We start from the raw sequence: 16,464 nt of genomic DNA on the forward strand, positions 1-16,464 counted from the left end.
GACAATAACCGAGGCTGCTGCAGTTTCGCTGCAGGCCAGCAGGAGGCAAAGCTCCCTGCCTTCAGTCGGGTGCAAGCACAAAGGGAACCAACCTCTACCATTTTGTCCTTTTACTCCTTACTTGTGTTCTTGGATCTAACAACTAGAATCACATTATCCCTCTGAGCTCCTGCTGAGAGCTGCATTCATACTCCAGTGCAGCTGTAGCCTGTCACCAAAGGGATCCCAGGGGTGTTAATGTGGGAATAAAGCCACCATGTAGCACATGATGTTTATAAATCTCTCCTGTAGCAAAAGGTGAAAGTTTCCTGTGTACAAAGATCTAGCTAATCTCCCTGGAGCACCTCTGTCTGCCAGCCTTTCAAGGAAGCCTACCTGTTTCCCAGCTGAATACCACTCAACGTAGTTGTTCCATCTCTGCTCACAAACAACCTCAGGTTACTGTCTGCAGATAGAAAAAGAAGTAAGACATCAAAATCCAGAACTACTGACGGCTGCCAGGTGCTCCCCTCCAAGCCGCATTACACAACGGTCAGCACAGAAACAAGTGCATTTCTGGGAATGCATGTGCACGCTTTCTGGTGCTCCCACAGTAACAGAGCCCCTGGGAACTCCTCCTCTTGCTCTGAAAGGGAGCTTCACATAAAACATCAACCACAGCATTAAGCTTTGGAAGAGTAAACGCAGATAAATTAATTCAGTGTTACTCCTCCAGCTGCTGCTTTTAAGGCAATTCCATTGATGCAAGTTCTTGGTCAGCTTAAACTCCGAACAGATGAGATGTGGGGCCTCACGCTGCTTTTGCAGGCTCACTGGAGGAGAAACTCAGCCTGTGCTGCTGGTGAGAGGTGGCTACATTCAGTCTAGTTTTAACCCATGCTGAGTAACATGTAAATCCCCATACGATAAGAATGTTGCCAAATTCGGCGCGTTCAGCGATGCGTTAGTGTAATTAACTACAGAAGTACTAATAACAAGCTAAGCTCAAGTTTAAAACTTAGTGAAAAACCAGATGAAAAAGATTGATTTCTAGGCTAAACCAGAAAATTAAGAAAAAATGCAGTGATATTATTAGTTTTCCCTTAACAGAGTCTGTGACTGCAATGGAGAAAACCCCTTCTTAGGCTCTCAGACAGACCTGATCACCAGCATACTGTGATCCATCTTTCTTCCCATCTTTTTGCAGTGACATCCTGTTTCCCCTCCAGTTGTGCTCTCCTACTTCAATACCCTTGGGCTGACCCCAGACGAAGGCCACTAGAGCAGCGCAGACAGCTGATGTAACTCGTTTCCACTGCACTGAAGAACTGGTATTTTTCCCCTCTCATCCTTTATGTTTGAGCTACTGTTCAATCTCTGCTGAAGTGTGTAGCGCTATTTGCTAATGGATGTGCAGCTCTCAAATCCACATGGTTTGTTTACCTACCATAGAAACACCTAGCAAGCCCTGAAAGCAAACTGCTGTCAAAAGGAGAAGGGAGTTCATGACAGATCAAATCTGACTGTAAAAGCTTGTCAGCCTTGCTAAAAGAACAGCCAAGACCTCCCTTTGAGACTCATCCTCTCACCTTCAGTATTGCTGACATCTGTGAAGTCCTGACTCTGCATTATTTTCTCCACTATATCATCAGCATCAATCCTGGTGTCATCCACTCGGGTTGGGTGACTCTCCACTGAATCCTTTTTCCTCCTGGGGAGAGAAAATAAAGGGAAAACTTACTCAGCTTTTCAAGACACAGACTTACAGATACTCTCCTGCTTTCCTTGGCAATAGCCGCCTCTTCAGCCCCTTTTTCTGATCTACCACTCCATGAAGACAAAGGAGTAGATTCTGTCTCGCCTTCCCAGTGAAGGCACTTTGCTCCTCGGGTACCTACCGGGAGGGTCTATCCAGCAGAAGGGCTGGTCTCGGGGGGCGAGGTGGCTTCTCTGGTTTGTGGTCCCGCTCTCCCTCAGGACACTCTACTGTCATACTCAGCCCTCCAGACGCACTGCTGCTGGTGGAGGTATTCCGGCGATGGGTCAAGTCAGACATACTAGAAGAACGGGAGTGCTCCGTGCTGTAACCTGCAAAAACAGAGTGATTACAAACCAGATCTTCTCCCCTCCCTGGCAGTGCAGTTAACAGGCAGGGCAGCTTCAGACCAGCATTTCTGCTCCCATATACAGAGGTTTAGACATATACCTACGAGCTCATCTGCAGAGACTAAACAGAAGACTGATACTAAAGAGCAGAGCGAGAGAGATGGTTGCAAGTCACTCTCACAAGAGCTCACTGCAGGAAGGCAAAAGGGATGGGGCCAGTGTTGGCAGAGCCATGCGGATCAATGGTTACCGGAGATCTTGGACTGCTGGCTGGCGTAGCTGGAGTTCCGCGAGTGTCCCGAGTGGAAGACCTCCTCTGGGCTGGACAGGTTCTGATCCGGTTCTTCTGGGACACCTGCCAAGGAATAACAAGGCACTCCACTTACACCGTAGCCAAGTCAGCACATTGCCTGCTGATCGCTTGGACTGGAGGCTGATCTTGGGACGCTAGATGCAGGAAAGGGCAAGTCTGTTGGCAAGCCCTGCTGTATAGGCCAGCACAGCTTAGAAGCAGCTAAGGAGCAGGGGCGACAATAATGAGCTTCTCTGTCAAGCTTTTCACTAATTCTAGCATCCAGCACCTGCACTTACAAGCATTTCTGGGCGCTTGAAGGATCTAGGACAGGTAGTATCTGAAGCTATCCATAGTCAAAAGCATTAAGCTAAGACCAAGAAAGCATCAAACAGCCACTGGCAGTAAAGTCTTACAGCCTCCATTTGGGTGCTTCTCCTATTACTACTTTTTCCCTTCTATTACTTGTGGGAGAGCCCATGCCATCTAAATCACATCTGAATTTGATACAGAAACCTCAGCATAACCTCTGCTCCTTTGCGGTCACCCCTACTTGCCTCTCTTGCAGCAAGCTCATCCAAAAGTGCACAAGTGTAACATGTTAGCCAGCTTTTTATGAAAAGCCCTTGGACACCGTGCTAAGTCACTGAGGCAATGAAACTAGAGTGCTATTTTGGTGCAGCGTATCTGCCTGTACATTTGGAGTGTGCTGGGAAGAATAAAAGGCTATGGGAAAATGCAGTGCCCTTGAAAACGGGCTCATGCAGAAGCCAAAGAACTCTGCATCAGCAGCTGGAACAAAGCCATTAGACCTCAAACCAACCTCTAAAACCTTCAGAGGAACTTTTCTAGAAGATATGTGTGAGCAACAGAATAGCTGAGCTGAGAACAATGTTAAGTGTCACTGAACACAATGGAAAGCAGGGATGAGTGCAATACATGAATTATTAAACCCCCAGTAAAAAGAACAAATTGCTTTCTCCCCACTAACAGAAACACAAGGCGAAGATTCACGCTTCCTCTCCTCAGTTGCACTTAATAGATAATTTTGTTTTTCTCAATTTTCTTAATGAGCAGAGGGATGAAGATGGGTGTGGGAAAACATGAAAAAATTAAAGAGTTTCTGTACTGGCAACTGCTGGGAAAAACAGAAGAGTGTCCAGGCACAGCCAAGCGTTGCATGGCTCCAGGACGGGCATTCATACCCGAGCTGAGAATGGCAGTTCTTGGCTTGGTCTGACGCAGAGAACCAATCGTGGCTGAACTGCTGCTGCTGCTGCTTGTGGTTCCCTCGCCCTTACAGGTCAGCTGCAGGGTAGAGTCCTGTCCTGGTATGGTGATGGATTTGGCGGTGGAAGGAGGCCTGTAATCAGAAGTGGAGAAGGTTACAGGCTGCCAGGCAGGGACGATGAATCACCCCACCACAGCAGCAATCCCCACTCTGCTCTATCAGGAGGGTCCCCCTGCCTGCACCCACCCTTCATGGGGAAGGTGTCAGCCCTCTGTGACTGGTGACACAGTGCAACATCGGATTCTGCTTTCCTACATGCAAGACTTGGGTGTTCCCTACCTCGTACTGCATCTGGACTGCATTACAAGGGAAAGCAAGTTTCTGAGGCCAGTTAAGGCAAAAAGGGACCATTCAATCATTTATACAGGACAACAGGCTCAGAGACTGTACTGTCCTGCAAAAGACCATCCAGGGCTGCCCTTTTCCCCCAACACGTGTCCAGTGGCCAGTTGGCCTCACAAACAGGAACCAGTTTGCTGTTGTCCAGCTCTAAATTCCAGCACCCCTTCGTTACACCTTTCTGGCTCAGGTCAAAAGAAGCCTTTTATCCCAGCAACCCCATCCCCTTATGAGTGTACTTTTACAATGATCAAATAAGCTTTCCATTTTTCAACTGACGATTAAACTCCTTTTCAGTGAGACTGAAGTGTTTTTCCAGCTGTCAAAATTATTTTTCTGGTTATTCTGCGTGCTCCCAACATCCCTTTGTAAATGCTGACTGTAGGGCAGAGCAGTCAGTGCCTGGAGCCCCCTCCCTTCCTCCAGAAGTGTTTTTGGGTGGAAGCCACGGCATGTGCAGTGTGGCAAACTGAATGTTCCTGTTGGAGTCCTAACTTCCCTGTAGCCTGAAGTCTGAACTGGAACTAATGGATCACATTATGCTTTTCAAGTGAGGAGTGAGAAAGAAAAACTTTTATTTGTCTCACTTGGAGCTCTGAGGGAAGATGCTACATGCAAGGACCTTTGCAGTATTTTGTGAGAGAAAAATATAGTGCTGAGAATATTTTATATGGGCAGCCAAACAGCCATAAAGGTTTCAGGAAACCCACAGCATGCCTTCCCCAGGAAAAAAAACCCCATCCCTCCCTAATCATGTTATCAGTGATTTACATGCATCTGGGTACTCTGGGGACTTTGCTTTGCAGGTTAATAAGGACTTTACAGCCTTAACCAAGCAAAGCGTTCCTGCAGCAGCTGCGGGAGCAGCCCCTGGGTTCGTCAGCTCAGGCAAACAACCCACTCTGCCCTCCTGCACGGCACCCAGGAGGAGAAGATTCATCTGAGTGCTGCAGAAAGTCAGTGCTCGGAAGTGATTTCCCAGCATGGTTTAATTCCTGCCTAATCCCCTAATGAGTGCCATTTCTCAAAAGCTCCACTGATCAAGGACTATTCTACATGCAAAGCTTCCATTTTTAGACATTTGCACATCATCAACATAAAGAAGAAACAGGAATGACTGCAGAAATCCTTTAAGAAAATTAGGAGGTTTGACATTCAGACTGACCCTACTTACATTAAATGGATATATATATTCAATTCTGTATAATTTTCAGGCACTCTAACAGTGGGACATGCTTCCACAGTGAAGGAGCAACAGGTATTTTTGTCAGACATGTTATTGCCAGACCTAGTACCCTAGCTTTAAAACATGTGTTACTGTTACAAAGTTATGGTTTAAGATATCCAAAACTTCTTTATTACACTTCCTTCTGAAGCAGAAATTTTTCAGAATCAGTTGACACTGCATTTAGGGTTTCAAAGTCTCAGAAAACGCCGCAGCGCCATGAAGAGCCATTCACAAGATAAACCAACCAGAAGTTATGCAGCATTTTATAACAAGAATGCAAGCTAATTTATACACTTTAAGCTAGCTCCTAAAATTAAACCTTTTAGCCCAGGGTACCACTACTACAAGAGGTGGGCTCAAGGTAAAGCTTTCTTCTCTCATGCTGTTGGGAGTCAACACAAAATATTTCTATCAGCACATGGCAGTCCCATATCCTCACACACCGAACAGCACACTAAGGCAGGCTGGCTTGGAATGCAGAGTCTTGCAACGCAAGTAGGAAGGTACATGTTGCCAGTATGTTTCTTAAGTTGATCCCCCAACAATTCTTTAAGCAACAAAACTGCTTCATAGCTTAACTATCCTTATTCTTTCCTATCACGATTACAATTTCTCTGCTAATTAACACAAATTGTGAAGCTGGGCCCCTGCAGAAGAAAAGGAGAACTAAAATGTTTCAGCCTTGCAGTATTTTTATTGTTGTTTCAATTCAAGATCTTTATCCTGTGTGATAGGTGCTGAAGTGTGTCTGTTTCAAAGACTGTTTTCGTCATTGACCTTTCCCTTCTCAGAGGTTAGTGAAACCGACTGAAGAGCTATGAGAAATTCCATCCTTCATGCAAAACCTGAAGTTCGTTATCAACGTCCATTAGTTTCCAAATCCTAACTAACACTAGCAGGGAAAATACTGGCCCAACCAATAACCAACCTGGGAAAACCAGAGCAGAGACAAACCAACCAACAGCACAAGCTGGCTTAGCTATTCTGTCTGATTCAACAATCCAGACCACCAGTTTTGAGCTTCCCCCTGTACTTCCCAATATCGAGGGCATCTTTTCACCCTCCCCATCAATTTTAGTCTCCAGCAAAGAATGGTGAAAGAACCAAGTGTCCTGGTCTGCCCACAATGCGGCAAGCACCCAGAAACTCACGTTTTGAAGCAGGGGTCCCCCGAGAGCAGGGACATTCCGATGGTGACCTGGAGAGGGAGGACAAGGCACATCGTTAGCCACGCTGCAGTGTGCTCCTCACTTCACAACAGCCAGGAGGTCAAGGGCTAGGTGTAAAGATTAGCAAGACCTAGTTCCTTTCCAAAGGAAATCAGCTTCAAGGATTTAGCAAGGTATTTCCCTCCCTGCCCCAAATCACTGGCATCAGTAACTCCAAGTTGCAGTGGTTCAGCAGGACATCGGCCTGGCCACCCTGACAATGCACTTAACTTTTTTCCCCCCTTCTGTTCACGCTTTCTTTGATGACAAGGAATGCTAGTGAGGGTCATCACTTGGCCAAATGGATGCCAAGATATCAAAGGGCAAGTCTGATAATAGGAAACTTCCCAAAGTTAAACTAGCAGCATAAAAGCAAAATCATGTCTCTGTACAGAACAGGACCTTCTCTCAGGCCCAGCACTGCACTCTGGCTGTCATCTTTCTGAATTCCATAGTAGGATTTCCACTCTGGCAGTACCAGCTGCCATACCTTTAGGATGGAGTTGTCCTGTCGGGTGTTCTTAGTATCATAGCCTTCCAGCAAGCAGCAACGGACAGTAGATCCGGAGCCCGCAAATTCTGCCAGATTTAGATCAGCAAAGCCCAGCTGTAGCCAAGAAAACAATGGAGGGGAAGGGGAGAGAACAAAAAAAAAAAATCATTCAATGAAGGGATACATGGTGTCACACAGACCAAAGGAAGAGAGCGCATCTGTGAGTGAGGGCAGAAACAAGAGCTGGTACACACAGAGTCACGTCTGTGAAGACCCCCTACTCTCGAGGATGGGCAAGGTCCCATTCCTCTTCCTAAGCCAGGTGGACACTCGGAGGCCTTCAGGAAGCCAGCCCTGCATGGAGGACGGATGTACAGTAGCAGCTCTGGCCAGGACAGCGTTAACCAGCCCCCAGCCATTGCATAACCAAGGACATGGAAGGCACTAGGTCAACGATGTGGAAAAAACAGAATCACACATACACAAACATAATAAGGCACTCTTTGTATCGGGCCATCCCAGAATGCAATGGAGCATGTGAACCAGGAGATGAAAGGATATTGTTACAGAGGAAAGTGACACTGTCCTGAAAAACAAACCCACGACTTTCAGCACAGCAAGCTGGGAGTCCAGAACCATGCAGTGGTGCATGTGCCTCACCCCGCCAGATGCAGCTCCTGGGCTGGGGAACTCCTGGAGCAAAGTTTCCAGAGATTTAACTAGCAAATGGTATGTTTGACAGGCAGAAGGGAAGAAAAATATTTGAGAGATTTAGCTGTGAGCTCTCTAAACCTTCTCTAACAAAGAGGACGCAAACAGGTAAGGTCACAGGCAAATTCAGAGAGGGTACTGATGCCTCTAGAATAAGGACAAACACACCAAGGAGTGTCTGAAAGAGAGAACTTTTGCTTTTCTACTCTAGTGCCTAGCACATAAATACAGTGTTTTCCTCAAAGAAAAAGTTATAGCTTCTTTTATGCAGAGCTTTAGCAATAAAGGTCAGTTGTATCTCATCTAATCTGATCAGGAAGAGATGCTGTACCCCATATTTGGCCAAACCATCCAAGCATGGATAGTTTGCGTCACTTCAACGTACAGCCCAGCTTCCATGAGAACATGGAGAGAAGATGGAAAAGTAGCAGCTCGGACCTAGCTGTTATTTTGTGCATTGCAGTACATTTCTCCTGCGCTTGTGTTGACAGCCAGATGATACAGCCGAACTGGGAACCTCAAACAGAAGCACCATCCTGAGGATATGTGGTGCTCTGTCAACTGTGGAAGCTGATAGGGAGTCACAGCACAAACCACAGGCACTGCCGTATGAACCCTGGCTCCCACTGTTCCAAATCAAAAGTCTAAACCACAGCCTGCACTAGATATATGATTTAGGGGAAGACAGCAGCAACATTAGCATAGCTGCTTCCTCCATCCCATTCTCAAAGGGGAACAAGAGCAGATGGCAAAGGAAAAAGAAAAAGTGTGGGATAGCGTAGGAACCTTTCTTCAGCAAATGAAGGAAGGAAAAAAATAACCTAACTTTTCTCCCTTCTTAAAAATTCCTTTAACACAAGTGTTTCTCCAGCCCTTGCTGTAGATATTCCTCCGTCTCTTCTAGCCAGGGGCTTTGCTGCTTGCTGAATGTTCACTGATAAGGAAAAAAACAGTGAATTTTTATCTATCAGAGATAAACAGGACAGGAGAAAGCCACAGAGGGAGCTGCAATCCATCACTGTGACAAAACTAGAGGACAGAAGAGACATGGCACGACCACACCAGCAGAACAATATGGCAGAGGAGTGGCCCAGACCCTTCCCAGTGCCTCTTCCTCCACCACAGCACTAACTTCTCTGAGAAGTTCAACCTCAGAGTGTGGGAGAACCCTCCAGCGACCCAAACGGTGTGCTGAGGTCAGAAGCTCTTCTCAGGAAGCAGACTCCCAGTATATAGAGGAAGGATCCCTTAACAAAAGGATGTTTTCAGATGTAACCTTTCAGAATAGTTTCCTCAGTTTTCCAGCCAGCTGATGGTGTTTCTTCCAGCTTGGGGAAAGAGTTTCCGCTTTATCAGTCTTTCCTGTTGGCTTCCGCTCTATAACCCCTGACACTGAAGTGACATTAACGTCAAACCAAAAGGTGTGCAAGTTGATGGAAACTCTGTCTTGAGCACAAACAGCTCCATCACTCTCAGTTCCTGCTGAACAGGGACCAGGTAAAGAGGGCATTCACAAGTTGCATTTTCATCTACATCTGCTGCCACAATTGGAGTAGTTTTCAGCTGAATGAATACAGTTGAAAGAGGTAAGGACTCATTGTTTAGAATGGGAAAATAGTTGCATGAACATACACTACAGACTTCTGCTAGAAACGTTATGAATCCCAGGTAAGTCAGTTCTGCCATGAGGACCTGCCTGGAACAAGCTTGGTCCACAGGGCAAGACTGCAAAGTTTAATCACCCTGTCTGGTGTGACATCCCTTGGCTCCATGCTGCTGAAATGCTCAGGTCATCTTCTGTTGAATTCTAGGAGAACACATCTGTCTTCTTCAGGGGAGACCAAGAAAGATACCAGCCCAAGAGATGACAAGTACTTGAGATTTGGTCCCCAATTCTGAGCTGGAGCAACTAAGTCTCTTTCAAAACACAACTGGAGACTAAGTAGAAGGGAAGTAGGTTAGGACATGGCCTGAATAAGAGCCCAGGTTAACTCCTCCATGGAGACGTGCCTTCAGACTTCCTTTAATTCTGCATTTACAAATGCTGTGGGAATCTTGAGGATGGACACTGTGCGAGGAGGAGCCTAATGCATTTACTTTGTCTCAGAGGCATGTCTCTTCCTCCAGCTATGCTGCCCTCCCTGGACAGGCAGCTCTGCAGAATGAAGGAATAATCTCCCCTCAGTGTGAAATCAGTGAAAGAGAAACTGATGGCCCTAGAGACCATGTCCTAATTAGCAACAAAAAAGGAACGGTGGGGGCAGCAGCTCTGCCCTCTATCACACAGCACAGCAGTACATAGGAGTGAGTGCAGTTCACCCTTCAGAGCCAGTTGCCTCCACGGTCTCAGGAAGGATATTGATTAGAAGAAATTCTTACAAGGTTATGCGTGACCTGAACATCTGTTTATTAGAAAACAGCAGCAGTGACTCATTTTCAAACAAACATGGCTTCAGGCTCTGCGTGAGCTCAACTTCTAAGCCAACATTGTCTCTTGGTCCAACACAAAGAGAAGGAGGTGGCCCACTGTCTCTCCCATAGAACAGGCAAGAAAACAGGGGGGAAAACAACCCAAAACATCCCTGCTGATCAGTTTGGTTTCTGCCTCAATGTCTCTTGTACTTTGGAAGGCGGTGAATTCTGCTGTAGGTTTCTGCCTGCACTCACGAGGCAGCAAGATGCCTACCCCAGCCACAGCTGGCTGCTGTATTCTGGCAAACAGAACTGGAGTCTGTGTTTCTTTATTAGCAAGATGTTGCCAGAAGCCAGAGAGTTCACGTCTGACTCAGAACTTCCCCAAAGTTTGAGGACATGCAGATCATCTTCCCAACCCCCTTCTCAAATCCACATCCAGTGCAATCTGGATCCTGTCCCAGCAAGTCTATTTTTTGGGGAAATCACTTAACTCAGGCCTAAACTAAGAACTAATGACTGACTGTCCAAATTGCTTCATGCAGCAGCCACTGGTTTCTAATGGGTGTAAAGCACTAACAGAAGACAAGACCATTACCACTCTGCCACGTTTGCTTTTCTGTGCTCTTACCTTTGAGTAGGTTTTTCCGCCCTTCAGCTCCTATAATGGGAGACAAAACAAACAGGAAAAGCAGCTATTATATGTGCTGGGGAAACAGGGGGAAAGTCATTACTCAGTTCTGGAATTTGCTTTCAGGATTCTACAAACCTCTGTCTCCCAAGGGTTACCACCACCCTGGTCACCCCCCACCTCTGTCAAGCACCCTTGCTGGAGAGAGAGGCTCCGTTCAAGTCACATCCTAGCCCAAACAATCCTTCCTTCCCACCACTTCCATCCAATTCTTCTTGCTGCCAAAAAAACAGCTAGTAACCAACACCAGTAACACTGGTAGTAGTACCTGCCAGAAGCAGAAGCTAGATGCTCACCTTACGGACAGATACTCGGCAGATGCAGGGGTCCAGGAGTCCTGTGGCTGGGTTGGCACTCATTTTACACACAAAGGTGAATTTCTTTTTCCAGCGGACACAGTTTTCCTGAACTTCCTCTCTATGAGAATGGAAAAAAAACAGCCTTCAAATAAAGGTACAAAACCAAATCAATCCTGACTGTTAAGTATTTTTTTTTTTAATGACAGGCAACCTGGGCTTAAAGATCCTCTACAGCACAGCTTGGTCCACACCACCTGAAACTGCACCACACAAAGGTGTTACGTTAGCATCAAGCTTTTCACCAGTCAATACAGGTAAAATCCACCTAGGTTACAGGGAAGACTAATCAACTCATCAACAGAGTTTGCCTTTAAAACTCTCACAAGCTCTCTGACATTTCCTGCTTAGCTGGTTTAGCTCATTCATCATCCGGCCCGGATAGAGCAGACCTCCGTAACAGAATTAGGCTGAAGGTTCGCAAGCTTATCTTCTTACAGCCTCTGTACAGCAAACGTGCTATGTGTTCTGGACGGCTTGTCCCTCCCAGGCAGCCATCCTGCTTCTTATGCTGGGACTAAGCCAGCGAGGACAGCCAGCTCAAAGGAGGACAAAAACGTATGTGGAAATACTCCTGGGTGCACACAGACAGGACCAAGCCAAGCAAACACTGTGCTTCAAATCATGGAGTTCAGACAGTAACTGGAGCAGTCCCAGCCAGGGAGGAGGCAGTCTTCCTTGCACAGCCTCTCACCAGCTACCTGATCTCCAGGGCAAGTGGAGAAGCACACGGAGAAGAAGGCTTCCCGAGTGCAGGAATTGCTTTAGGTATAGCTTTGGCTTCCACCCTTCAAAGGAGGCAGGTTCAGAGGAGCCTCGAAACCCGGTGTGTGGGTCCTTCCACAGGGCTCTGTTTCCCCACTGATCCTCTGCAGGACCTGATCTGTTTATGGCTCAGAGCCTGGCCCTCAGCCAATTAAGTTCTCAAAGTAATGAGGTCGGGGGGGGGGGGGGGGGGGGGGGAGGGAGTGGGGGGGGGGAAGGCAAGGCAAGGCACTTTTGACAGCTATGAGCTTGCAAGTTTGCATCTCGCTCTTATCTCTCCTCTTAGCACAGGACAAAGGGGCAAGGGCAGGCGATAAAATGTTTGCTTTAGCAGGGAAAGGGAGGCTTCCCACCATCTGACCCCGGCGGGCACCGTGCACGGCAAAGAGATCAGTGGCAAAGGGGAGAACGATCAGTCTTGGTATCGCCTGAAGTCTCCTGGGAAGGAAGGGGCAGAAGCCGGCATAGAGCCCAACAAACCCTTCCGCAACCTCGAGGTGAGCCCAACAGAACAGATACCAGGGACGGGATCCTGACCCAGGAGGTCCCTGCAGTCCTCTGAGCTATTCTGTGGGACCTGAATGTGCCGGCCAAGGCAAACACAGAGAACAGAACAGGAGTAGCTGACAAATAACTGAAACCTGTAATCCCCTGTAATGCAGATAAGGGCTGATCATCCCTGTTAAAAACGTGGGAAAACAGAGGGCAGAAATTCCTTCAAGGCAGTGAACTTAAACTCCTTCCAGACGGCACTAAGGCTAGCTATTGAAGTCATTGAAAGTGAGACATCTAAGTGCCGAAAGTACCTTTGAATCTGGGATTAATTCAAGATGAGATCTGGTTCTCATTGCTCCACTCAACTCACTCCAGCTCTTTCAGACAGGAGAAGAAACACTTCCAGAGGGATTAAAAAGGCTTTGCCTATAATAAAACGTTCACCGAGCCAGCCAAATTAGGCAAGTTAAATTTCAGATGTGAGGTGCCTTAAACCTGACTTAGTAGTAGGTATCTCGAATGACCTAAAGGAAGGAAAACTCAGATACCAATGAAAAAAGGAATTCAACAGAACAGAAAAATGCTTGGGAACACACGTGCTTCAGAATGCAAGGAAGGCACAATAGATGCATAAAATACCAAATATTTTAGCAGTGTTAGTCGTCTTTAAAAAGGAACTGCTATTCTCTAGAGAGCAAGCTAATGCTAATTCCGCTAACGACACCAGAGCTTCAAGCTGAATCCTGGAAGGCAGCTATAAGCAAACGGTATTTGGATCAGACAGGTACAACAGCCCGTTGCTGCAAACCTCATTCACAAACGTGGCTCAGGAGCTCTAACTCCTGTCACAAGCAAGTATTTAGGTGACTAAGCTCCGGCTCAAACACCCATCGCATGCGCCTGGGTCCCTGCAGCTGCTTCGTCAGTAGGACAGGCAAGAACTGCTCCAGCACGCGAGTTTCCTTACTCATGAGTTCTTGCTCATATCACAATGCAGCTATGATTAAGCATCCGCTGGATGCTGCTAAGTCCAATGAAGGCTAATTACTTCAAACCATGGCAAAAAGTACTGATTAGTAATAGAGCTCCTTCATAGCTAATTTGCTGTTAGCATAAGCTCTAACAGACATTATGCTTCTTAGTAAGGATGTATGTTTGCTTTCCAAAACTGCTGTAGATACCACACGGCGCAAGGGATTAGGAAAAGGATTTGGGGGGGGTTATGTTACACACAGCACCATGAACATGAACCCAAGCTGCAGGTGCATGTGTAGCTTGGGGCTTTTTATGTCTTCAGAATAGTCTGCACAGGGCGGAAAGGAATTTACAAGGTAAAATTCAGAGCCACTTTCCAGTCACAAGTGTCACAATCACTCAACAATGACTTTCAACTTTCTTTTTTACTTTAAAGAGTGGCTTGTAAGGGTGGGGGCTGAGTCTGTATTGTTAGACAAGCAAGTGACGGCACTATTGTTTCAAGCTAAACTATAAAATATTAGTTCCACATTTGCAGAAGATGGCATGTGGGGAAGCGATGGGCTTTGTCTATCCACCTCCCACCAAGCTATCGTTAGGCTGGTAATTAGAGAAGACTAAAATAGGAAAAAAAAGCAGACTCAGATGAAGAGCAGTTTTGTATTTAGCCCTAGAATATTCTCTGATGTACAATTAGGAAGCATCACACAGAAACCAAAAAAAACCACACAAGAAGTGTGGTGAGGGTGCACCGAGAGGCGTTTCCTTCCATCCTAATCACAAGGCACCTAAAACCAAAGCAGAAACTAACAGCTTAAAACCAGAAGTGTCTAATTTTAAGTTTTACTCTGTATTTGGAGAGCCAGAAATATATCAGACCAAAGCCTGATACTAAGTGCCAATTCAACTGGTCTTAAGAAGTTTTATTTTAAAAATGCCGTCTGTACCATTTTGCAGAAAGACTCCCAGAAGGTTGAATCCCTGCCAAGCTAAGCTTTGCCCTCTTCTGACTCGAGACTTATTCAAAGCTGTGTAATTACTCTTCTAGACCTAAATATACCTCCTCAGAATAAACTGATGCAACCCTGCAGCAGCTTTTGTGCAAAGCAGAGTTCCAGAAAGAGCTTCACGGGGTCTTCTAAGCCCAGAGCTACTCACCTACCTCCAGCTTCTTCACCAGCCAGAGGGGACAGTTTACTGCATCCCCCAGCTGCTATCCTTTACCTCAAGAGGAGATTTACCAGAAAAAAGGGCAATTAGAAAATGTTTCACCATAGCATGGTAGGAATTTAAGTAATGGGAACGATACACAGAAGCAACCCACTGATTTATCTACTTTTACAGAAGCAGCAGTGTGTGCAGTGAAGCCACCAAGGTCTCTCCGGGTTCGGATCTCACGCTCAGCCTTACTGCAGCTCTGGAGACAGGCAGAGGAACACACAACAGATTTTAGAGAAGAGATGTTTACCAACTCTGATTTTAGTGCCATGGACAGAGTAGCACTGTTACAGAAAGGCACAAAGCTCACTATGAAGGTACGTTAGCTAAAGCAAACACTTCTCGAAAAAGGCCACGTATACGACCCATGCTATCTTGGGCTACCATGGGCCTCTGTCCCACATGAAAATCTAGCTAATGAAACACCAGAACAGAGATTAAAACTTCTATTTACAAACTCAAAGCTGAGCTGCACCCAACTGGGTATCATACTTCAAACACACAATCCACTGAAACAGTTTTGCCTTGCTGAAACATTTAGAAAAGCAGATATTTCACTTTTACTTAATGGCAACAGTCACATGTAAGACAGTTAAAAGCATGAAACATCATAAAAAGGCCACAGGCTTACTGGGAGGGCAACAACAACGAAAAAAATAGCTTTCTAATGCCAAACATTTCAGTAGAGCAATGTGTCTCAGTCCGATGTTTCATGCACGGCAGCAGATGTGGGAAAACCTCAGGCTAAATGAGACAGTATATAGATAAGCATACACAAAGAGCTTCTTATTCAGATTTCCTCCTCCTCATCGGCACAAAGGGAGAGGGCAAGCTTTCCTATTACTGATGCCCCATCCACATGCTCGCTGTTCTCCCTCTCGGAGATGTGGATCTGTGTCAGACCCTTCAAGCAGAACTAATCCCCCTGCCTGCTCACAGCAGACGGTACCCTGCATCCTCCTCACTGGTTCACCACTGCACGCAGGAGCGCAACATCGCTGAACGGCATCTCAATCTGATAAGGCACAAGAAAGACAACACCATTTTAAAGAGGCCAAGGAGCCAAGTCCCAGCCCAGATTCATTTAAGTGCAATGGATTGAAAAGCAGCCCTCAAAGGTGCCCCGACACACTCCAGCAGCAGGTCTTTTGGGAACAAAGGTAAGACAACCTCAGTGATGCAGGTACAATCCCCTCAATCACAGAGGGAGGAAAAGACAAAAGAAATCAACTTATTTCAGCGGATTGCATCTGAAGGGCATCTTCTACAGCGTTTCTTTACACAGCTTTGCTTTCAGCTGTAGAGACCCACCATTAGGACAGCCTCATCTATTCTCGAGCACTTCCGAAGGCTGAATTAGAGCAGGATCACTCCCTTAGCTTGGCAAAGTCTGGAAACAATCCTGTGTTATGCTCCAGAGACAATAGTTACTATTTTAACCAGGCTATCTAGTGCAAAGCTGTAGGAGAGACCTTTGGTAAGGGCAAGGAAAAGTCCCTGAAAAACCCGTTTCGAAACTGAGTTTCTAAGATGCCCAGGTCAGTAACCACTATTCACACCACTGCGCTCCCAGCACGCCAAAATTTATACCATCCTACAGACACAGCATGTCCTGCTACAAACAGAGGGCCTAATCACTGCCTGTAAAGCACACAAAATACAATGGTGGGTGAATATATAATATATATATATCTATCTCTATAAAAAAAGTAGAAGAGTGAGCCTTCATTTCAGCCATTAGCTGGTTTAGATACCTGATCCAGAACCTATAGGTATCCCCAAATAATGGGCTTAGGACAGGGCACCTCACTGCAGCACACGTTATTATTAAGAAAACTGCAGCTCTGAGGCTTTGCCATCCAGATGCCTGGCAAAGAAAAAGAGAGAAATCAACGGCAAACAAGA

At 46.3% G+C, this 16,464-nt stretch overlaps 1 protein-coding gene across 4 annotated transcripts in view; it reads right to left on the reverse strand.

The window, feature by feature from the left end:
- Nucleotides 1-16,464, reverse strand: part of EEIG1 (estrogen-induced osteoclastogenesis regulator 1) — a 38,021-nt gene that overhangs the window by 5,748 nt on the left and 15,809 nt on the right. For 3 of the 4 annotated variants that reach the window (XR_008469276.1, XM_054220579.1, XM_054220578.1), the window contains exons 3-11: nucleotides 11,047-11,167; nucleotides 10,691-10,720; nucleotides 6,934-7,050; nucleotides 6,387-6,433; nucleotides 3,583-3,740; nucleotides 2,336-2,440; nucleotides 1,878-2,067; nucleotides 1,569-1,690; nucleotides 376-445 (exon numbers count right to left, since the gene is read on the reverse strand). Coding sequence is in view for 3 of the 4 variants with exons in the window: in XM_054220579.1 (XP_054076554.1) it covers nucleotides 376-445; nucleotides 1,569-1,690; nucleotides 1,878-2,067; nucleotides 2,336-2,440; nucleotides 3,583-3,740; nucleotides 6,387-6,433; nucleotides 6,934-7,050; nucleotides 10,691-10,720; nucleotides 11,047-11,167 (960 nt within the window). In the remaining variant the exon portion in view is untranslated. Of the gene's footprint in view, nucleotides 1-375; nucleotides 446-1,568; nucleotides 1,691-1,877; nucleotides 2,068-2,335; nucleotides 2,441-3,582; nucleotides 3,741-6,386; nucleotides 6,434-6,933; nucleotides 7,051-10,690; nucleotides 10,721-11,046; nucleotides 11,168-11,260; nucleotides 11,878-16,464 lie in introns of those variants that run through there. The other variant, XM_054220581.1, reaches the window with a different exon arrangement.

Source organism: Rissa tridactyla, chromosome 14 (assembly GCF_028500815.1).
Source record: "Rissa tridactyla isolate bRisTri1 chromosome 14, bRisTri1.patW.cur.20221130, whole genome shotgun sequence".
Lineage (NCBI taxonomy): Eukaryota > Metazoa > Chordata > Aves > Charadriiformes > Laridae > Rissa > Rissa tridactyla.